The 23,475-nt window shown below is 37.4% G+C and overlaps 1 protein-coding gene and 1 long non-coding RNA gene across 5 annotated transcripts in view; one reads left to right on the forward strand and one right to left on the reverse strand.

The window, feature by feature from the left end:
* Ptprq (protein tyrosine phosphatase receptor type Q) overlaps positions 1–13,450 on the forward strand; it is a 188,215-nt gene extending 174,765 nt beyond the window's left edge. Inside the window, exons 40-45 of the mRNA XM_028873029.2 lie at positions 4,325–4,459; positions 4,621–4,746; positions 6,345–6,493; positions 7,071–7,206; positions 11,714–11,837; positions 12,192–13,450. Of these exons, the coding sequence (XP_028728862.1) occupies positions 4,325–4,459; positions 4,621–4,746; positions 6,345–6,493; positions 7,071–7,206; positions 11,714–11,837; positions 12,192–12,229 (708 nt within the window). The 3' untranslated portion in view covers positions 12,230–13,450. The remainder of the gene's footprint in view (positions 1–4,324; positions 4,460–4,620; positions 4,747–6,344; positions 6,494–7,070; positions 7,207–11,713; positions 11,838–12,191) is intronic.
* LOC119086196 overlaps positions 1–23,475 on the reverse strand; it is a 57,939-nt gene that overhangs the window by 22,512 nt on the left and 11,952 nt on the right. The gene's annotated exons all lie outside the window — the stretch shown is intronic.

Genomic DNA, 23,475 nt, shown 5'->3' on the forward strand with positions numbered 1-23,475 from the left:
GCTAATCACACTGTGTGCCACATCAGAAGCACCTAATGAATGTATGTTACTTTTATTGTAGTGGGTGTTTAGTTACAGTAGATTTTACACTGCTTGGCTGGTAACCCAGAGGCAAAGCTTAGAAACTAACTTAAGGACAGCTGTAAAAACTGCCATGTAGGGTCAGTGATGATGATGAGAGTTGAAATGTGCCATGAAACTCACACTTTTTTTTTCTAATTATTATAGAGCTTTAAAAGCAGTTAAACTGTATATTCCAATTCAGAGAAAGCTTTCTAGCTAATAGGTCTCTTCTCAGAGGAAGCAAATTTTATACACCAATACTCAAAAATTAGAGGTTAGATAGTAAAAGGAAATGGCATGCTTCCCCAACTCTAATAAAATGTGAAGGAAATGCCTTGAGCATTTCCACTTGTGCAGCATTTCACGGCTCCTTAGTCTTCCTTTAAAATCAAGTCGCCTTAGCCAGAGAAAAGCTTAAATCTAATTGTCCCCTCTATATGAAAAGCAAGGTGTAATGGGGCTGCATATATGGTATAGTAAGAAGGAATTAAAAACAAGATGTATATGTTTAAAACTCACCCTGGCAAATGAGAGAGGTGACTAGGACACGGATCATTTGACTACAAAGCCTTCATGGATCACCATAGACCTTTGCCATCTCTAACACATTTCTTGTATTTGACCAAAAGAAGAATAAGAAAAAGAAGAAAATTGGAGGAGGAGGAGGAAGAAGAGGAGGTGAAGGGGGAGGAAGAGGAGGAGAAAAAGGAAAAAAAGAAGAGGAAGGAGGAGGAGGAGGAGGAGAAGAAGAAGAAGAAGAAGAAGAAGAAGAAGACTACAACAAAAACAATAGTGTACAAAGCATATTTGCCAATCAGGAAAATAAGGATCATTTAATGTTATTTTTTACAAATACTTGCTAAAAGTTTCAAAGAAATAATTTATGTGTGCAAGCTCAAGTTTTTGTATCATGGATTATAGTTGATAGCGTGTGGTGTGAATTAGCATTGAACCCTGTTCCTCTCTAAGCGTGCCTCCTTCTAAACCTGGCTCACCAGCAAGCCTGCATCCTCATCCATAGACACTAAACATTAGGAAGGGCAAAGGTGTTGCTTCCTCCTTCCTCGTCCCCATTGCTCACCTCTCTCCTCCTGGCTGAAGCCACCAGCTTGAGTTCACAGTATCAAGCACAGGACACACTATGTCTCTTTTTGTTTTAACCACTATCGCAAACCTTCTTAGAATTAGCTCCAGGATCGCTACTGCTCTTAACACCACCTCACTCCTAACTCTTGGTGATGTCAAAATCCACTTAGAATGTGGATTCATTGTCATGGTCATCATTTTCTCAATCTCTTCCGGTAACCTGCCCTCTGCTTGGCGTCACCAGGTGGCTCACAGCACAGACCTCATCACCATCTAGTGCAGCCTCTCTACAATCTTCCCCAAATCACCGAATTTTGATAATTCTTCCTCTCTGCTGTAACCTGTAGCCCGTAAATCTTATCAAAATTTTGGTCTCTCCCATTCCAATCGGTACTTCACCTTCTTCCAAAGTTTATGTTTCATAGTCCATTTTTTTGATTTGTTTCATTTTTCTCTTTCTTCAATGATTTTTTTTTCCTCTGAGTCTGTAGCCTTGATGACGATCCTATCTTGTTCATAGAAAACTCGAAGAATTCTCTGTTCCACTAGATACGATTGGAGAAATACTCATGACCACACCAATGTGTGCCAATTTAAACTCAGGTTCACTAACCAGAATTTTTAAAATTAATTTATTTTTTCCTGACTGATCACTTCCCCTCCCTCCCTCCCTCCCTCTCTCCCTCCCTCCTCTGCTTCCAGTCCCTCTGCCCAACCTCTCCCCTGCTTCCCCACAACTCCCAACCCCCTACCCCACCCACTCCTCTTCCTTTCTCTTCAGAAAAGGGCAGGTCTCCCATATACATCAGACAGCCATGACATATCAGGTTGCAGTGAGACTAGGCACCACCACTTTTATTAAGGCTGGACAAGGCAACCCAGTAGGAAGGTAGGGTTCCAAAAGCAGGGAACAGAGTCAGAGACAGCCCCTTGTTCCCACTGTTAGGAGTCCCACAAGAAGACCAAGCTACACAACAGTAACATATATGCAGAGGGCCTAGGTCAGCCCCATGCAGGCTCCCTGGTTCATGGTTCAGTCTCTGTGAGCCCCTATAAGCCCAGGTTATTTGATTCTGAGGGTTTTCTTGTGGTGTCCTTGACCCCTCTGGCTTCCACAATCCTGCCTCGTCCTCTTCCACAGGATTCCCTGAAATCTGCCTAGTGTTTGGCTGTGGGTCTCTATATTTGTCTCCATCAGTTGCTGGATGCTGCTGCTCTGATGATAACTGGGCTAGGCAACAATCAATGAGTATAGCAGAATATAATTAGGAGTCATTTCATTGACTTTTTTTTATTGTCTGTCATGTTTGGTTCTATCTTAGGTCTCTGAGTTATCTGGGTCCTGGCCCTCCAGGCAGTCAGGAGTGGGCTCCTCTCATGGTATGGGTCTCAGGATGGACCAATCATTGGTTGGCAACTCCCACAATTTCTACACCTAACCAGATATTGTTAATCATGTCATAATCCCCTAACCATTTGAGTTCCAGCTCTCTATATTATTTTATTCTTTCTCCCAGTTCCAAGGCCTGTCCCATATGTCCACCTATGTCTTGTGGCTGTACTTTCTTACTGATACAATGGATACAGTGAAAAGAACTCCTGGTCATCTTTATCTGCACCCATAGACTCATGCACTCTTTCTTCTGTGGCCAAGACAAACTGTCCGGGTCTCTAATTAGCCAATTCCTCCTCTCTAATAACATAGGCTTGGGATTTTCTTTCTCTCCTCTGTCCCATTAGTGTTATTCTTTGAGAAACTAAGCAAACATAATTGTGGTTTCCCTCATCTTACAAAAATAAATATCATAATATTGCATTAGAGATTACTTGGTTTTTTTTGTTTTTGTTTTTTGTTTTTGAGACATGGTATCTCTGTGTAGTTTTGGTGCCATCCTGGATCTCACTCTGTAGACCAGGCTGGCCTTGAACTCACAGAGATTTCTAAGTTCTTCCACCATGTTCTTCCTATTGTAGCTTTCTTCTTTTGTTAAAGGTTTTTAAATTTTATGTGTATGTGTATATGTCCATATATATTTATATGTATACCTGAGTTGGTGTGGGGTAGGAAGCTGCCCATGGTAGCCAGAAAAGGTATAAAATACCCTCGAGCTAGGATTACAGATGCTTGTGAGCAACCTGATGTGGGTGTTAGGAACAAAATCTGGCCCTTTGGGAAAGTTAAAAGTTCTCTTAACTTGTTGGGACACCTCTCCAGCCTTCCTTCCCATCCCTTTTGTGAGACAAGGTTTCTTGAACTTCAGGAGGTCCTGGAACTCCCTGTGTAACTGAGGCTGATCTTGAACTCTGGATCCTCCTGACTCTACACCTCAAGTGCTGGGATTGCATTCCTACACGAACACACCCATCTTTTCCTTGTGGTACTGTGCTCCACTCACATTAAAGTTCCTTATAGAAGTATGTGTGCTCACATCCCATTCTTCTTCTCCTCCTCATTCTTCTTCTTCCTTATCTATTATTCAGATTGTTCAAATGATGCTTTGATGCCAAGAAAGCTTGACACAAAAACTGCTTCTTATGAGATCACTGGCTAACTACTCGGGAAACTTGAATCAAATGTCAGCACCTTCACTCTTTCATTGGATATGTCAGAAGTTCCGATTCTTTCATCTATATCACACTGATTGTCTCTCATCAGCTTGACCTGCAAGCCTTGTAATGATCTAGATCACAATCCTTGAATTTACTCTCTTCTCATAAATTCATGTTCCTTGTGATCTGATGACTTTAAATCAAATTATCTTTCTACTTAGAGATTCTTCCTTTGTTCCAAATGCATATGCCTAGTTGTATAACACTTCAATGTGAACAGCTAATAGTTCACATTCAATACACACAATTTGAATCCCTGATTTTCTATACAAATTCCTTTATCTTTAAGTCTTCCTCTTCTTTCTTTGGTTCATATGTTTACTACATGCCCAATATACATTTATTATGTATCCCCTATTATCAAATTTCTTACACTACATTGGACTGTGAGGTTTCTAGTTGATATTGGAAATTCGGAGTATCTAAGATTATTTACCATTCAAAAGTAGACAATTTAAATAATCACGTCATTTCACAACTAACATATTTCTGGTATTGATCAGAAGTAAAAATATGCTGCTTCAATATAAATACTAATGCTATGTGTGGAATTGCATCCTTCTAGGGATACTTATGTCCAAATGAGTTTATTGCTACCCAAGGCCCATTACCAGGAACAGTTGGAGATTTTTGGAGAATGGTATGGGAAACCAGATCGAAAACACTAGTAATGCTCACACAGTGTTTTGAGAAAGGACGGGTGAGTTATATATGAAATATCCCCTACAATGTGATGCTTTATAAATCATATTAATATTTGTGAATGTTCCAGCTAGTGCTGTGTATGATCATTAAAGACTTTGATAGTTTTAAAGAGCAGCATTATGCTGGATCATGACTGCTGATTTTCTCTGGATGCAGATCAGATGCCATCAATATTGGCCAGAGGACAACAAGCCTGTGACAGTCTTTGGAGACATAGTGATTACAAAACTTATGGAGGACATTCAGATTGATTGGACCATCAGGGATCTGAAAATCGAAAGGGTAAAATAAAATTTAAAAAAGAGGGAAATGGATAGGGTATAAAATATGACTAACTTAAATATGCAAAATGAAATGAATACCAGAATTATCCCTTGTACGTATAGCTATCTACTTAACCATGCTTTCCCACTGTTTTGTAAATGTTTTGATACATGCACTGAGGTATGTATGCAACTGTTGTAACTGTCACATTCCAAATCGTGTGATTACAGTCTATATCAACCAATTAGCATCAAACTCATGAGTTGAAAAATAAATAGGAGGAGGAAAAAATTACTAGAGCACTTGATGGTTTTATCTAATTATTCTTTCTCAATAAAAACTCGGGAGTCAGATATTGGGGTAAGAACCTGAATGATCAGAGAAGCAGTGGAGAAGCAACCAGTGACTGCCTATCTCTTTTATTCCTCCATCCAAAAGGGCCAAGATGCGCTCTAATCCCTGCCCTACTACTTCCCATCTCTCTATCTGTCCTCACTCCTCCAAATCCTCTACGGTTAATTTCGGACAGCTAGTAGCTGGCTCTGTCCTCTGATTCAAAGCAAACTTTATTGTCAGAATGGGATCAAAATATCACACAGCAAACACTGGGTTTATTTTATGTGAAGAAACTATACTATTTAAGATAACAGTTTTCAACACCATTCATCCCTGAGTTCTAAAGACTTGATGTGTATGTGTGTGTGTGTCATGTGTGGTTCATGTATTTATGTACAAATTCTTATGTGGTGTGTGCACAGGTTCACCTGTACATGTGGGTACACACCTGCATGTGGAAGCCAGTGATCAATGTTGGAAATCTTTATTTGATTGCCTGCCACCTTTGCATTCCCCGACAGAGACTCACACTAAACCTGAAGCATCTAGGTTCAGGCTCAGTATATTGTTTAGGCTGGGGTGGCCAATGAGTTTCAATGGTCCACTTGTCTTTGACCCTGCCTCCCCCCTCCAGCATTGGGGTTTACAGACATGTATCATCGTGCATGGCTATTCATGTGGGTGCTGGGGATCTGAAAGCTGGTTCTCGTGTTCTCATGGCAGCTGTCTCTCCAGCCCTTGCATTTTCTATTAAATCCAGAACACAGAAGAGGCAGTATTGGCTACCACTCTATTATTATTTAACTGCCTCTTTATGTAAGGTCTTTTCCCTTTCTGCCATACTACACACTCAATGCCCTTGTTTTATATAGATAATAAATTTAAATACCTTGTTTCCTATCAAATGGTTTCAAAATCTAAGATCTGTAGAATGTCAATATATTTTATTATTTACCTTCAGATCTATTTGAAGATCTATTTTTTTTACTGATACTATTCATGATAGCACACAATTTTCCTTTTCCTTCTTTTGTTTTGTGCTGGGCATTGAACCCAGTCTTCTGTATGCTAAGCAAAAACTCTGCCACTGAGCTCCATTGGTGGCCTTCATGATGTTAGTTGTAACAGTAAAAGATCTCATTAGAAATTATATAAGCAGAATTTGTTCTGTTTAGTCGAGGGTCATCTTGATAAAGTCACCTGTGAAAGCTAAGACTTCAGTCCACTTTGCCCAGCATGTCTTTCTAATGTTACCACTTTTCATCTTCCACCTTGACTAGCATGGAGATTGCATGACTGTCCGACAATGTAACTTTACTGGTTGGCCTGAGCATGGGGTTCCTGAAAACACCACCCCTCTGATTCACTTCGTGAAGTTGGTGAGAACAAGCAGAGCACATGACACTACCCCCATGGTTGTACATTGCAGGTGAGGAAGACGTCTGCAGAGTCCAGTATGTGCTTGCAATGCTCTTCGATCCGATGGGGTCTTGTTAGGATCATGGTCGTGTTTTGTTTTCTTATAGAAGGTGGATTTAGGTTCACTTCAGCTTACAATTTCCAAGCATTGTATTGGTTATGATAAACCAGAATGTATCTTTTCTAAAAGTCTAAATGGCAGAGGTAAGATAAGTGCAGAGTTAAGGTGTCACCAAGCAAAGTTAAATCTCAACCAGTACAGGATTTACTTTTTTAGTCTATTGGCTGGGTGATACTTCTCAGAGGCCCCTAAATTAATTAAAAATGATAGCTCATCACTTGGCATGTGTGTGTGTGTTTTTCTGATTAAAAAGTAATAGGGCAAAGCATCTTTCTATGCCTAAACACAGTTTTGATAAAAAAAAATCAATATCTAGAGAATCTCCAAATTTAAAAAAATAAAAACTATCTCCAGCTAGAACAAAGAAACTCAAAATGTGGCTGTACCGTACTTCACCATCAACATCACCCTCAACACGACTTAGCCTTTGCTGAAAACTGTCCCTGTAATTTCATCCTTCTTGCAGTGCTGGGGTTGGAAGAACGGGAGTTTTCATTGCTCTGGACCACTTAACCCAACATATAAATGACCATGACTTTGTGGACATCTATGGACTAGTGGCTGAATTAAGGAGTGAAAGAATGTGCATGGTGCAGAACCTGGTAAGATATCTGAGCTCACCCTCCATTTGTGGTTGTCAGCTCTAGAATTGCTACATGGGAGCAGCTTCCTGAAGCAGCCTGCATTGTGATAACCTGTTTTCCTGTATTATAAATGCTGAGCAGGGTGGGGGTGGGGCAGGGGTGAGGCAGGGGTGGGGAGAGCCAGTGCAGATTATGGGAAAACTAAAGATATGACTGAGTACCACCACTGACTGTTCATTCAAATTAATTGTTACTTGTCGGCATGTAGAAAGCAATTTACAACACAGATTAGCATTTAATATTTAACAACTTTGAAAAGTGTAGAAAATAAATTAAAAGCAATCTCTTTAAAATGTGCTAAAAGCTGTAGTTGGAAAAAAACTGACTAAAATGTTGACTTTAATGAATTGCTGTGCATTTAATTTGTCTAAATTTATGTCTGTTGCATATTAGTATTAGTGATTATTGCAGCATGTTATTAGCTAAATAGCTGGGAATTTTTATTTATTACTTTTGATTATATATAATTTTTCTTTGTTAATAAAGCACATATCAGATCCTTTACATATATTGTCTTGTACAGTCCTAATATAATTCTTATTGGTAAAATTGGTAGATCAGGGGCCAGGAAACCAAGTACAATCTAGGTAGTACTGGCTCTACTTTATCAGAAGACAGCGACTCAGTTCCAAGCACCCATAATCTTTTGCAGCTCTAGTCCCAGAGGAGTCAACGCCTTCTTCTGGCTTCCACAAGCACTGTACACCCTTGCTGTGCAGACATTCAGTCAGGCCAATTACATATATATACCAAATAAAATAAGGTTTTTTTAAAAGGAGTGATAAGTTTTTGTCATGTCTTATTGTAGCATCATTGTTAATGATGCTGTTATCTTACAATCTTTTGATCTGATGCAATTTTACTTTAAGAAGCATGAAGATTACTAAGCTTAACAATTTCTTCTCGTTCACTGAAGCTTGCATGTAGAATTTTAATCTGGTGTCTTTGTAGGAATCTTTCACAGACACTCCAATTCTGAAAGGATTAGTTAGTTAAAACTAGATCATGTCCACGTCCATTCCTTCATGAGCTGACAGGAACAAGTGGGTGAAGTATCACTCTTCCCACAAGCTGCTTCAGAAATGGAATATGACATGTGACAAGGGCAACCTTTATGGACATACAACCTCAGTAGTCTACAGATCCCCAGACTCAAAAGCACCCTGCATTTGGTTTAATTTTTATATCACTCATTTAATTATTTTTGATAAGAAACTTTTGACAAGTTTAAAGTCACCATTATTACAAATTTTAAGATACAAAATTCCCACTGCCATATCCTCCTCTTAAATTTATGTCCTTTTTTTCTATAGTTATTATTCACACACACACACACACACACACACACACACACACACACACACACACACACACTACTGAGTCCAAGTAGTTTGGCTGTATGTACATGGGATTGGGTTTAGGGTTTAAACTCTGGCAATCCTAAAGAAAACTGGCTCTTGCTGCCTCTGCAGCCATTGACTGTCTGTAGCTCTTGAACTAGTGGTGGGGCCTTCTGAGCCTGTCCCCCGTCCATGTTAGCATGATAAAAGACTACATCTGTATTCTGTAGTAGGCTCTGCAAATTAGATGGCTGCTCCTTATCCTGGGGTCTTAGAAGGACCCCAATATCAATCTAACTCTTAGCCATTATAAAAATTCAATTTCCTTCTTAATTTTAGTTAAAAATAGAAATAAGGATAATAGGAAAGCTAACATTTTCTTCTCAAATTCTTAAGGATACATGCTGGCTTCCAATAGCATTCACAGTATTAGTGGTTGGCTCTCCTGTCTAAGGCAGAGTGGAGCTGACTGTTTCCTAGAGTCCAGAGTCTATCTTCAAGTAATAAAAGTTGAATCACTTGCTAGGCTTTTCAACTTTGTAGAAGTGACCTTTATAAAGCTGCACAGAAAAACCCTGTCTCAAAAAACTTAAAAAAAAAGAGTGTGTTCAAGAACACCAATTAATAAATATGCTCAGCTTAGTACTTGATATATGTTATATGTTATAAACTTCTTGTAGCATATATATTAGCCAGCTGGAGCAAAATCTTTCAGGTTGGATAGGGGAATGGCATGTTCAAGGTTTCAAAGTCAGAACTGAGTTCAGAATTGAGGTGCGTCGATTTTGGGCTCTGAGACTTTGAGCTATTTTTCTTTAGTGAACTCGATCATTTACACAAGCGTGTTAACTGTGTTAAATAAAGCAAATGTCTAAAGCACCAAGTATCATGTCCAGGATGGTGTACGCACCCTGTAAGATTTCCCTGCATCCCCTTTGCAGAAAAACAAGTGCTCTGAAGCTCTTTCATCTCTTAGTTCCCTGACATTATGCTCTATCTAGATGTTCTCTATAATAAAAAACAGGAAAATTGACTATATCCTGGTTCCAGTCCTTATAAAGCAGTGTTGTCTTTCTGAAGAGTTATGGCTTATTTTCTTCTGTTGCACTGGGGAGTGATTTCAGTTTCTATGAGGGATGTTCCTGTCTCAGCATATACTATAGTAACAGCACAAGTGGGAAGTCAGGAAGCCCAGCATCATCCAGGCGCCGAAAGACACCCAAGAGACACAGATCATCAATAGGAGAGAGATCCAAATAGCCATTCTGAGAGAAGGTTCTGAAGTATTATTACATCCTGGAATTCTATTGATGCTTTGATTAAAGGTTGATCTGGATTAGTCTTGGTCCTGTCCTGGGTTCTCCTGGAAGCTAGCTGGCATAAACTCAATGTGGTAGAAGACAATAACTAATTATCCGTTTGCTACATATTTTATGTATGTTATGTCCTTTAAATCTCCCAGCACAAGTTTTATGATTTCTGGGACCAGGGAATTAAGCATTGGAAAAAGAAACAAATTCTTAAGGTAGTGTGGCTGTCTAAGGGAGAAACCACAGTTTTTATGACATCCCACAGCCTGCTTGGCAATAACTTTTGATGCCAGAAGGCTCTTGGAGCCCACAGAAGGTTCTTACCCAGCTTGGCTTGCTCTCCTGGCAGAGTTTTCCACTCCTCATTCTTTCCAGAGAGAGGAGGAGGTCCCAACAGTCCAAAGTCTCAAATATCAAATGTGACTTCAAGTTCAAATGTGCTTTTGAAAGATACCAAAATTTCTAAGTGTAAATTCTTTTGAAAACATTGATTTCTATTAACAATGTTATTCACTGCATGCTGGGAGCTTGAGGAAAACATAGTTATTGTGACAAGGAACATATTGGAAATTTCAGCAGAATTGTTATTTCCTGACTACAACTTCATGTCTTAACAAACTCAAATGCTGTAACTTGATCATCTGTGAGTACAAAACTTGAATACAAAACTTGATCTCTAATGACTTTTGTGAGCTGTCTAAATTACATCTTCCCTTAAATGGTAAAGATTGGGTAGTTGTGAAAATTAAATGAGATGAAGTAAACAAATGCGTATTTTGCAATTGCTGTGTGCCAGGCACTGTTATTGCCAACTGGAATTTAGCACCAAATATCAAAGAGTTCTGTTCTCATGGAGATGACGTTCCAGTGATGAAGCATTACTGGAAAGGTTTTAGAGCCCAAAAAGAAATAAGTATTGCTAATAGTGACAAGCTATCCTAGAAGACAATTTCAATTGGAAATTTCCCAAAGGGGTTTAAAAGCATTATACTAATATGTATAAATATAATCACTTAAAATAGCCATTCTTAAGAATTTTCTTAAAATCAATTACATACATAAGTTTAAATTAAACATTCAGTGATATTCCTTTAAATCCAGGTGTGTTCCATAGTCATGAAAAAAGATGGTCTAAAATATACATTTTCATAGTCTGAAGAAACTTTTCAGCAAGCGAAAGAGGTTGACATTAGCATTAAAAATGCAGATGGTCCTAGATCAATCTACATGCAATGGAACATTAGAAGTCTTTGCCCAGAATTTACATGTTAAGATACTTCAATAGCAACTAACTTACATTTGCAAATTGAGAACAGGTCTTTGACACTGGGCTAGCCACATGTCCCAGTGATTAGCAAAATTGCTAAATATTTTTTAAAAATGCTACTTGTTATATGAAAGTGCTCACTCATAAATTTCACACATAAATACAGCATCTGTGTTTTTCCAAGAGGGTTATCTTTAAAAAAGTAGGAATTACTGAATTATGTCTTACATAAAAAAGGAAGCTCACATATAGATTCAGTAATATTTACTGCTTTTCATACAGCAAGAAAGAATACATTAATACTTGTCACTTAATGGCAAATGTTTTATAAAACAGCCTATTAAACCAGTAAGAAGCCTTGAGAGTTTAGTAAATCTTATGATGGAAATGGGAGAAAATCATTTATAAACTACAGCATATTCTGTTTCTATCTTAGATAATTCACACTTGTCAGGTTCAGGCTGTCTTTCACAGTAACAAAATAACCCTCTTTATAAGAAAAATCCCCACTCTGCCTCTTGTTGAAACTTCTTTCCTTTGTTGCCCAGGCACAGTATATCTTCTTACACCAGTGCATTCTGGATCTTTTATCAAATAAAGGAAACCATCAACCCGTCTGCTTTGTTAACTACTCCACACTCCAGAAGATGGACTCTTTGGATGCCATGGAAGGTAAGCAGACACAATGCACACCCCGTTCACTAGCTTACTATCTTATGTCAGGACTATTAATGTCATAATAACTATAATTTCAAAATGCCTTAGAAGCTACCGTAGTACTGGTATCATGTATTTCATTTCTCTATTATCTAGCCTTCCTGCCTTGATCACACTTTGTCATTAAAAATTCAGCAACAATTAATGGGGGAGAGGATAAAGAGGGAGGATAGAGAAAAAGAAAATGATGTAAATATTTAACCTCAAAAATATTAAAAATATTATAACCTCAAAAATTAAAAAAAAAAGGATTAAAACCTTTTAAACTGTTAACTTCAATAGTCTTTGGTATCTTACTATCTTCTCTAGGTGATGTTGAGCTTGAGTGGGAAGAAACTACCATGTAAAATTTGGACCAAAGATCACAACTGGAAGATAGAATTTTCAGATCCCAGGAGCCAAAATTACCCCTCTTGCTTCTGAATTGAACTGGGCAAAGGAAAACGTCATGCTTCCCATGCTCTGCCTCACTAACTGGTTTCACTTTTTTTTTTTTTTTTTTTTTTTGACAGTTGTAGGACATGCTCGTATAAGATAGTTATTTGTTTTGTATAGAATTAAATATTATGTATTTAAAATGTTTAAGGAAATACATCATGCAAGTTATTTGAGGTCCTCAATACTTTTTGGAATAAGCCAAATATAAAATTATTATTATATCAGCGTTAAGTGTTTCAGTGTGCATTTTCCCTGTGTATTGGATTTCGTTTTGAACAAAAGCTGTAAATGTTAATTTGGTAGTGTTATTTTGGCCTCCAGGGCTCTGATGTTTCTTGTGGATGACTTCCAAGACTGTCATAATGATCCGTACTTCCATGCACGCCCCTGTGTTTTGAATCCTCTGTTTTATGAGTGTTGAGATATCATCTCATGATCCTGAACAGCTGAACAGTAACCCCCTGACACTGCAATGATCGTTCAGCTTTTATTCAGCACACAGTAGCACTCTGAGAAAACTTAAGGCTATTTAAATTGTACTGTGATCTTCAGTTTGCAAAAAATGAAAGGAAAATTTCAAAGTGCAAGTTCACATATGAAGTTATAGAGAATCTTTCTGGCCTGCCTACATTCACATACCACCAGGCACAGGTTGTGCCCCTCTTTTGATTTGAAATACACAGAGAATCAAGTGAGTCAGAATATTTGCCCACTAGGTTTACACTCAACACTAACAGTTTTAAAGAGTTTCTGAATAGAAATGTATAAAAATGGCAATAAAACCATATAGTGTGTTGCAAGCTTGTAAACTGATGAGTGACATGCTGCTGTGGTGCCAACAGAAATTCTGTGTAGATGACATTGGATTGCCTTTACTTCATTCCCCGGGGCCGATTATACAAGAGAGTAAATGGTAGAATTTAAAGAAATGAACAAAGTGGAAGCAAATAAGATTTTTTTTTTAAATAAAACCACTTTAACTCCTTTTTTCTGAGTAATAATGTACTTAATTGAACTATATGAAATTGTTTTTTCACAGTCAGAGTCATAATAAAGAAATAGTATTCATTATTCTACTTCTAAGATAGGAACTAAGTATTGTGCTTATTTTTGCTGAATTATATGTATAGAAAATGTGATGGCTAATAAAAGTGAATATTAAGGAACTGAATTACTTGAAGCCTGACTTGAATATTAATTAGCTGCTTTATATATATTACAATATCAATAAATATATTAATTATATCATATGTAATACATATTCATATAAAACCTTTTCTATATTAGTATAACATAATTATAATTTATATGTTATATATGATTCATATAAGATTATTTCCAAAGGTATCCTCAAAAATTAATATTCATATGGAATGCACTCGCCAAGAAATTAAATTGTTTATTCTTAAAAGCAGTTTCAGGAAAAGTGGGAAATTTGCATACCATTTTTTATGGGAAGGAAATATAAACAAATACCATCTACAACTCCAATCAACATGTTTATGCTATTGAGAGAACAAAAAACAACAATAACAATAGATGAGAAGTCTGAGAGGTTCAAGTGTTAGTTAAACACTCTTATTGAAAATGGATGGCAGCCAACAGTTTTTGTGTTCATGAAAGACAGAAAATAGTCTCTGGAAAGTACTGATTGGATTTACTTTTTAATATAGTAAATGACAATAAAGAGAAAAATAGAGTTTGATCAAAGGCAGATCATTGTCTCTAATATCTGCAAATTTCATGCATGGGGAATAGTTTTTCAGGGTTGCCCTGTATATTTCCATGTAAATGTCCAAAATGCAAATGAACAATATCATTTTTTTAATTGTCACCTATAAATTATTTTAAAATAAAAAAAAGCTGCTTCAGTAAAGACAGGATAGCCTTGAAAACCACTTGTGCACTTTATACTCCAAGTATATCACTGTCTGATATCAAATTATATGCTAAATAATAATTAATTTATAGAAGGCATTGGGGTCCCAACAACTTTAGATCTACCAGAAACTAATGAAGACAATTTTTCAAAAGGACTTGAGTTCTTTACCAGAAAACAATATGTAAGTTGTTAAATATGCAGAGCATAGTGACATATCAAGAAACCTTAACCAAAGGGGGATAGAAACTCACACACTAATGATAGATAAATGGTCTCCTAACTAGATTAGGAAAGGACCCATGCATATTTAAGTTCTACGGCTGGCTACTAAGTGTGAATTAAAATGAAGAACACCTGTAGCTTTTTGGATCCAATTTGTCCAAGTTCATTGCAGCACATGTACAATAAATGAGCAACATGTGTTCCGTAGGAACCAAATGTAACTGGAGCCTCTCTGACTAGCTCGCCAGAGACCCGAACAGCTGGAGGTAGTGGATCTTCTTTCATGCAGCACTTAAATGCATACGTTTTTTTCTGTTGCTTTGTAGGAAATGTGCGTAAGTCTTTGGCGAAAACACTAATTAAACTTTGACCTCTACAAGAGTGAATCATACTCCACACGCTATACCAAACACTTGAATTTTAAAATGGAATTTATGTTCAGCCGAATAGTCTATAAACCCATGCAGTCACTGGGGGATAACTAAGCCTATTTACAAGGTCTATCAGAAAATTCATAGTAAATATTTTTAAGAGAATTGGAACACAAAATGATTTGAATTACTCTACTGAATGATAGTAATATTTGAAAATTGAAAGTTATTAAGCATAACCTCAGCAAAACAGCTTGTCTTCTTAGAATAAATAATATTTCAGGATAAATGATTTCATGAAAACGGACAGAGCTTCCAGTCTAGTAAAGGTACTACTGAAGATAGTCTAAGAAACACTGATGACTACACACATGAAAATGATTTGAAAAGTAATATAACTTTATGAGGTTAGAATGGTCTTCTACCCATAATGGCTTTGAGTATAATATAAAAATAATGTTATAGTGAACAAAATAAAAATTTCAACATTTGTTTTAATTAATAAGCCAAGAAAAAGTTTAGCAATGTCACATTGACAATATCTAGTGTAGAACTACAAAATGCTGAACATGTGAAAAGTTTGTGACTCATAACCAGGAAAATTATCCATTAATAGAAACTGCAAATGTAATCAATAAAGCTAAATATCCCATTTAAGGATTGCATTGAAATTTATGATAGTGGTTTCATATTTGTTTGTATGTTTCATATGTACAGAACAAAGAAAAGATATTATCTGAGATATTAATTTCTGCTAAATAAGACCATGGATAGCTTTATAAATGAGAAGTCAAAAACATGCTAATGGAATGTTTGGGTTTAAATTGATACATAGACAAATACACTACATAAAATGTGTTTAGGAAAACAAGTTGAGAAGATTTTCATTTTAGATGATTCAACTTGACATGTTGAATAATGCCTGAATATTGTCCTTTGAAAATAAAACTAATGTAGTAGAAAGTCTCAAAGTATATTATTGTCCTCTATTAATAAGTTTATGTTTATAAAGACACATCCTATTTTTATTTAGTTTCATATTCACTGAAGTTATTTGTAGATTGAAAAGTCATTTGGATGGTTCATAGGACTTTTTACAATATTAATATTATTGTTCTACTTAATCCTTACAAAATCATTTAAATGTTCCCAGGTCCTATGCAATAGTTAAAGGTAATAAAATATTAATTGCTATGCTTTAATTCCCAAATAAGAGCGATTGTTAAATTTAAAACTCAGTTTCTCTCACAGCTGAAAAAATCTTATTGCCCTGTACAAGTATCTCTTTAAGTCACGTAGATGGAATGCTTTGAATGATGTGAAATATCCTTGATAGGAAAACCATAATTATGCTGCATCCCAATTTCCAATTAGCTAATTAGAGACTTTCTGCTAATCACAATAAAGTAATACAAGGATAATTGTGATCATGAGTCATATTTTTTGAGAAAATGGATTACTCTGGTGATAAAATATAACATCCATGTTAATGAAAAATCATACCACATCCTAGGGGACAAGATTATATTGGAAATATATCAGTTTCTTCTAAATTAATTGTGAAGTATTATAGTTGCTTTCTAAATTCAAAATTCCAAGATTGTTTCTTAAATTAAAGAGTAGAAATTACCTGAGGCTTGAATCAAAATCTTCAGAGACTCCAGTAAACTAGACTTATCCAACAAAACTATAAGGTTTGAAATATCAAAACACATTACACTGAAAAACCGCTCAATCCTGTTTAAATTGAGATGCCAATGAAACACACTTTCAAATTCACAACACACAACATCTAACTATGAATTACTGAACATATGAAAATGCATGTGACCCATAACCAGAATCATGACACATTAATAAAACAGATGCTGTAGGCCTGCTTATATGGCTGAGCTTTCTTAATAACAATGCTTGCTTGTCTTGCAGAGGACCTGAGTTTGATTCCTAGAACCCATTATCAGGAGACTCACAACACTTTGGAACTTCAGCTCCAGAAACCCAATGTCTCAGGCCTTTGTAGACACCTGCATTCATGTGCATGCATCTACAGACAGGCAAGCATGAATACACATACATAAAAATAATAAAAATAAGCCTTAAAGCTCAGATGCTGTATTAGGAACTTCTCTTGCTGTGATAAAATACCCTAACACACAACTTTAGGGAGAAAGAGCTTACTTTGGCTCACATTTTGAGGGTCCAGTCCATCTCAGTGGCTTAAGTCATGGCACTTAATTAAGAACTGGAGAAGCCAGAGGGTCACATTCCATCCACAGAAAGCAAAGAATGGTGAATGTTGGTGCTCAGCTGGCTTTCTCTTTTGTATTCAGTCCAGGGCCCAAGTTCAGAGGATGATAATGCCCACTTTTGGGGCTAATCTTCCCATCTCAATGAACTTAAGACAATCTCTCAAAAGTATGGCTGTAGCGGTTTGAAAGAAGATGGCCGGCCCCTTATAGGCTCAGGGAGTGGCACTATTAGGAGGTGTGGCCTTGCTGGAGTAGGTGTGGCTCTGTTGGAGGAAGTGGGTTACTGTGGGTGGGGAGGTATGAGGTCTCAAAAGCTCAAGCTAGGCCCAATAGTTCGGTCACTTCCAGCTGCTTGTGGATCCAGATGTAGAACTCTCAGCTACCTCTTCAGCACCATGTCTGCCTGCATGCTGCCATGCCCCACCGTGATGATAATAGACTAAGCCTCTGAACTGTAAGCACACCACCCCAATTAAATGCTTTCCTTTATAACAGTTGCCGTGGTCATGGTGTCTCTTCACAGGGGTACAACACTGACTAAGACAGTGGCCAGAAGCTTGTTTCTAGGTGATTTTAGATCCTGCAAAGTTGATAATGCTAACCAACAAAGAGATGTATAATTAAGAGAAATAAAAATATTTTGATATAGCTGTTTAAATGTGAGTGAACATAACAGTTACTGGAAAATACAAAAAAATATATAAAGAAACTCTTTTTGTGCAGTTACTTTCTTTTTTATTGATTCAATTTGTTCTGTGTCAATTTATATGTGTATAGAGTGAATTCTCATTACTCTTACCGCTCCTCTCCTTAAGTCTCCTATCATATCCACTTCCTCCTTATAGACAAGAGTATGACACGGCCATTGTAATCACGATCTTGTAGCAGGTGTGGTTGGTTGCCTACACTTGGCCCTGCACCACATTGGGCCTGTTAAGAGGCACTCCTGGATTTGGGTAGACCAACTAATGGGGCCCTACCACTTCCTACTAAATTGTAGTTGTTGGGTTTTTTCCTTTTTTAACTCTTTTCTCTTTGTCCCTTGGGGGTGGGGGGTTGGGCCTCCACTCAGCTCCCAAATAATCACATGGAGACTTATTATTACTTATGAACACCCAGCCTTATCTTGGCTTATTTCAAGCCAGCTTTTCTTAAATTATCCCATCTACTTTTTGCCTCTGGGCTTTTACCCTTCTCTATTTCTGTATATCTTTTCTTTCCTTCTTATTCCATGTCTGACTGAGTGGCTGGACCCCTGGCATTCTCCTCTCCTCATTTTCTTGCTCCTCTCTCTTTTCTTTTTCTGCTTCTATTTATTCTCTCTGCCTGGCAGCCCCACCCACCCCTCTCCTGCCTAGCTATTGGCTGTTCAGCTCTTTCTTAGACCAATCAAGATTTTTAGACAGGCAAAGTAATACAGCTTCACATAGTTAAACAAATGCAACATAAAAAGAATGCAACACATCTTTACGTCGTTAAACAAATATTCCACAGCATACATGAATGCAACACATCTTGAATTAATATCGCGCAACACTGAATATTGGATATGGATGGATTCTTACAGGAGAGGCAGTCTTTGCCTTCACTTGAGTACCAGTGGGTGACCCCTCCGGGCTGCAGTGGATAGCTCTGTACTAGTTGTCACAAAAAGACGATACTGCCTAAAATCAGCCGTGGGGGCACGTGCGCACACACATACGTACACACACACACACACACACACACACACACACACACACACAGAGGAGAAAGACACACATACACACATGGAGGAGAAAGAGGAAGAGGAGGTGGAGGAGGAGAGAAGAAGAAAAAGAAAAAGGAGATAGGAGAAAGGAAAAAAAGCTTTAATGATGAAAACCATAATAGTCAGTGTCAGAATTTATGAAATTAAGAGTACATTACACATTGCAGAAGGCGTAGTAAACTCAGAGTCATGGACAAAAAAAATAAATCAAAAATCAAAATGAACAAACAAAAGTTTGGAAAAGTCAGAGGTCCTCAGTTAACTTAGACCTCATGCCAAACAGCATAACACAACTATAATCAGAATTACAGAATTCAGAGGCAAGTCAGAAAATATATTTGAAAAAAAAATAATGTCCAAACATGCCCCAAATATTAAGAAAATATATATATTTACAGGTTCAAGAACCTCTCTGAGACCGACAGGAATAAAAACATACACATAACCCTAAGTCCTATCTTTGATCTAAGGGAAGTTAAAATATACTTACAGGAAAGGACCTGGGTAATTGATCCTGGTAGCTCTATTTATAATTGCTAAAAATGAAGAAGTCGATTGCTCATCACTGGGAATAGACAAATTGTGGTTTATTTGGGCAATGAAATGTAATGGCATTAAAATACTAATGAATTGTTTATACCTTCAAGAATAGAGAATTTCCAAAAACATTCCAAGGGAACAAAAATAAATAAATAAGAGTACTTACATACGTTTTGTATGCTGTTTTGGAACAGGTCAAACTAATCTATAGAAAAATAAATGGTTCTGTGAGTGGGGTGATGTGGAGAATAAATGGGCAAACAACAAAATTTGAAGGATGAGGAAAACTTTTTTTTTTTCTTGGATGGAGTGATGTTTTGCATAGGCAGATCCACGTGCAAAATGTGTTAAACGATGGGCACACAATTAGTGCATTTTACTTCATGTCAATTGTGTAAATAAATACAATAAACTAGATTAAAGGAGCAGAATAATGATGAAATATTTGAAAGATGTTTACATTTTGTCACTTATATAGCAACTTAAGATACAATAAGCCCTATGTATTTATGAATGTGCCATCCTAATACAGACATAACATGGGAAAAGTTATAGCTTCCACTGTAAGGGAGGAGTAGGGATTAAGAGAATGCATAGGATGTAATCCGGGGAATATACAAGGGTCTCCAATTTTTTTTTTTTTTGGAGCATAGTTGGCTACATTGTCAGACCTGCTGGATTATATGATACAATAAAGAAGTTTATTCTTTAAGGGTTTCTTTTGAATTTCAATATTTCCTAATGTGCATAAGCACAAGCTCACTTATCCAGGGTCAAACTCAGAGAAGAAAGAGTGGGAAGGAGGTTCTGAAAGGATGAGGTGCTTTATGGGATAATGGAAGAGGGAAAGATTTCTTCCAAAGGTGCATAATTAGATTTAGGAGAATAGCATCGTGACTCTAGATAATAATAATGTATCCAATGAGTTCCGGGAATCCAATTGATGAGAGAGAGGAGAGATATTGCAGGTGAGGGACATTGAGATCATGATGGGAGAAAGTGCAGAGATGACTGGCCACACTAGTGGAAGCCCATGAACTGTGGCCTGGTGGCTGTGGAGCCCCCATGGGAGTGGACTAGGCCCTCTGGACATGGAAGACTGTTGTTTGGCTCGAACTGTTTGGGAGACAGCCAGGCAGGGGGATCAGGATCTGTCTGTGATGCATGGGCAGGCTTCTGGGAATCCGGTGCCTGTGGTGTGACATCTTGCACAGCCTTGGTGCAGTGGGAAGGGGCTTGGACCTGCCTAGGCTCCGTGAGCTGGGCTCTGCTGACTCCCCATGGGAGACCTCATTATGGGGTATGTGCGGACTCGGGGGTGGGAGGAGGGAAAAGGGGGGGGTCTGTGGATAACATGAGGAGTGAGTAGAAAATTTCTTAATAAAGAAAAATAAAATAAAAAAGAATATTACATAGAAAAAAAGAAAAATACAGTGAGTGGATATTTGTTATTAGCACCACAAAAGTATTTGGTAATTAATTATATTTAAACTTTCCACAGTGTACATGTATCCCGGAACATTGTTTGTATGACAATTGCATGCAATTTTAGTTTTTAATTAATAAAGATATCATTTAAAAATTTTTGAAATAATATAAGTATCTCATAATTATTAAAAATGAATAAATTTTCTACCTTACTGATTTATTATAACAAATTGTATGAAATATCTATGAATTGTTTTCACAAACCTATCATAGTTTCACATAACTTCTGCTTGCACAAGTTAAATTTGGAGATGATTATTAACTTCCATTTGTTATTTACTTATTCCATTCCGTGGGAATTTCTGATGAACAATTGATATTTTAAATATTAAATATAGTACTTGACATAGTACTCTCCAAGTACTTTCCAGAGAGAGCATTCGACTGCTACAGAGTATTTATAACATCTGAGTTTCCATGGCTGAGATGGTGCATTTTACTCACTGGACTCTCACAAACAGAGTTTCATCTGAGTGTAGTCTGCTCATAAAGACAATGGACAGTAGGATGATTATTATTACCGATGCCCTGCTCTATTAAATCAGAAATTATGTAATTTTAAAGAATATACTCAAATGAGGGTAAGAATCTATGTATAAAATAGACTATTTGGGTTTTACTTGCTTTTAAATAACCTTATTGAACCAATAGCAAGCCCCAGGATGTTTTCCAAGACATTTGCAGGAGTTCACTCGTTTTGTGACAGCTCTTTGGATGAGGTACTATTATTGACCTTTTACAGACTCCCAAAAGCCTAGCCTTGTGTCACAGGAGGCCACGTTTTCCACCACATCCTGCTGTATTACCCTGAGACCATCAGGTAAATGACCAGCTTGGATTTAGTACATCCACATGAACACTAAACCCATTCTCAAAACAGATGCTCCTGGGTATTGTCTGTGCTAATCTATGTAATTAGATTCCATCCCATGGTCAGTGCCAGCCTTTGTCTTCAGATACCTAGTTCATTATCCTCTCTATTGTTTGAGGCTTCTTCCAAAATATCTTTGGTCCTAACCAAACCACATTGTTTACTTTGTAAATTCCGTAGTTTGTTGTCATATTTATGCCCCTTATTCATACCTCTGATAATTTCACTGATCTGTTCAGTAACCCTTCATGGCCTACTGAATTAAAATTGAATTACAAAAGATACTTTTCCTGCTATATCACCCCTGTTTATCTAGATCAGGTGTTCTCAACTTTCCTAATGCTGTGACCCTTAATACAGTTCCTCATGTTGTGGTGACCCCCAACCATAAAGTTATTTTCATTGCTACTTCATAACAGTAATTTTGCTGCTGATATGAATCATAATGTCAATATCTGTGTTTTCTGGTGGTCTTAGGTAATTCCTGTGAAAGGGTTGGGGGTCATGACCCACAGATTGAGAACTTTTAACAACTGAAACTGACAAGGAATTCTGTACAATTGGGCAATTTATAGGTCCATAACGATCTGAGTTGTTTTGTTCTTGTTTTACATTGTACCCATTTCAAAAAAGTAACTTCCCAGTTGGCAGACATGTGGATGCCTCAAATCTAACAGCTATATTCATTTAAAAAATTTTACACTATTTTTATTTTATGTATATGGGTATTTTTGCCTGCATGTATGGCTGAGCACCACATGTGTGTAATAGCTGCAGAGGCCGAAAGAGGTCAGATCCCCGGGAGTGGAGTTACAGACTTTTGTGAGCTGCCATGTGCATGCTGGGAACCCATCCTGGGCCCTCTGCAGCAGCAAGCAGGCCCTCTTAACTGTGGAGCTATCTTATGAATGTATAAAACACACATACACAAACACACTTCAATACCAACTGGACAGAATAAAAAATATATGTACTCATCAATATATCTGTGTCCTAAAGGCAAATTGTTTTTTCTTTTAATCACATTGTATTTACACTTTAAGGACACAGAAATGAATTGGGGTTTAGTCTATCATTTTTAAAAAAAGGCCTGCTCAAAACTAACTTGACTCAAAAACAGGATGAGGCCGTGTCAAGTTATCCCCAAACAAGATATCTCCGGGTGTCAGACAGGTGCAGGGGATTGAGAGGCGGGTCTGGAATGAGCTGCCAGTGTGCACATGCATAGAAGCCCACACCAGGTCCAGAGATTACAGTAATGAGCAACAGGTGGAAAACCAGGGTAGCAGGTCACTTGAGAGGAGCTTGGTTAGAGGTGGTGTGTCATCACAGACAGGTGAAGCAAGGCTCACAGGATTCTGGGAACTGGCACTACGCTGATCCGAGTGGAGCCAGAGGCAGGGAAGGGTGTCAGCAGACAGCCAGACTCTGCCCACCAGCAAGGCTGAATAGTAGCTCTTCTTCTCAGGAATATACACAAAACAGATACCCAGGCAGAGTTCAACATCCCCTTGACTTCTGAATGCTTACATATTTGCATATAGGTATATATATATATATATATCCTTCTTAGTGCCTGGGCATCAAATAAATGTGAGAGAGTGAATGAATAAATAAACCGTTGGATATTGAACTGTACTCAAGAGATTTAGAGTACTTGAGAGATCTAGTGTTAGGACTAACCTAGCCAATACAATGATAAACAGAACAGCAAGAGGCAAAATTGCCATGAGTTACTATGAAAACGTTTTCTGACTAGAAGATGAAAATGAATAAACTGAA

The sequence above is a fragment of the Peromyscus leucopus genome, chromosome 18 (assembly GCF_004664715.2).
Source record: "Peromyscus leucopus breed LL Stock chromosome 18, UCI_PerLeu_2.1, whole genome shotgun sequence".
NCBI classification, from domain to species: domain Eukaryota; kingdom Metazoa; phylum Chordata; class Mammalia; order Rodentia; family Cricetidae; genus Peromyscus; species Peromyscus leucopus.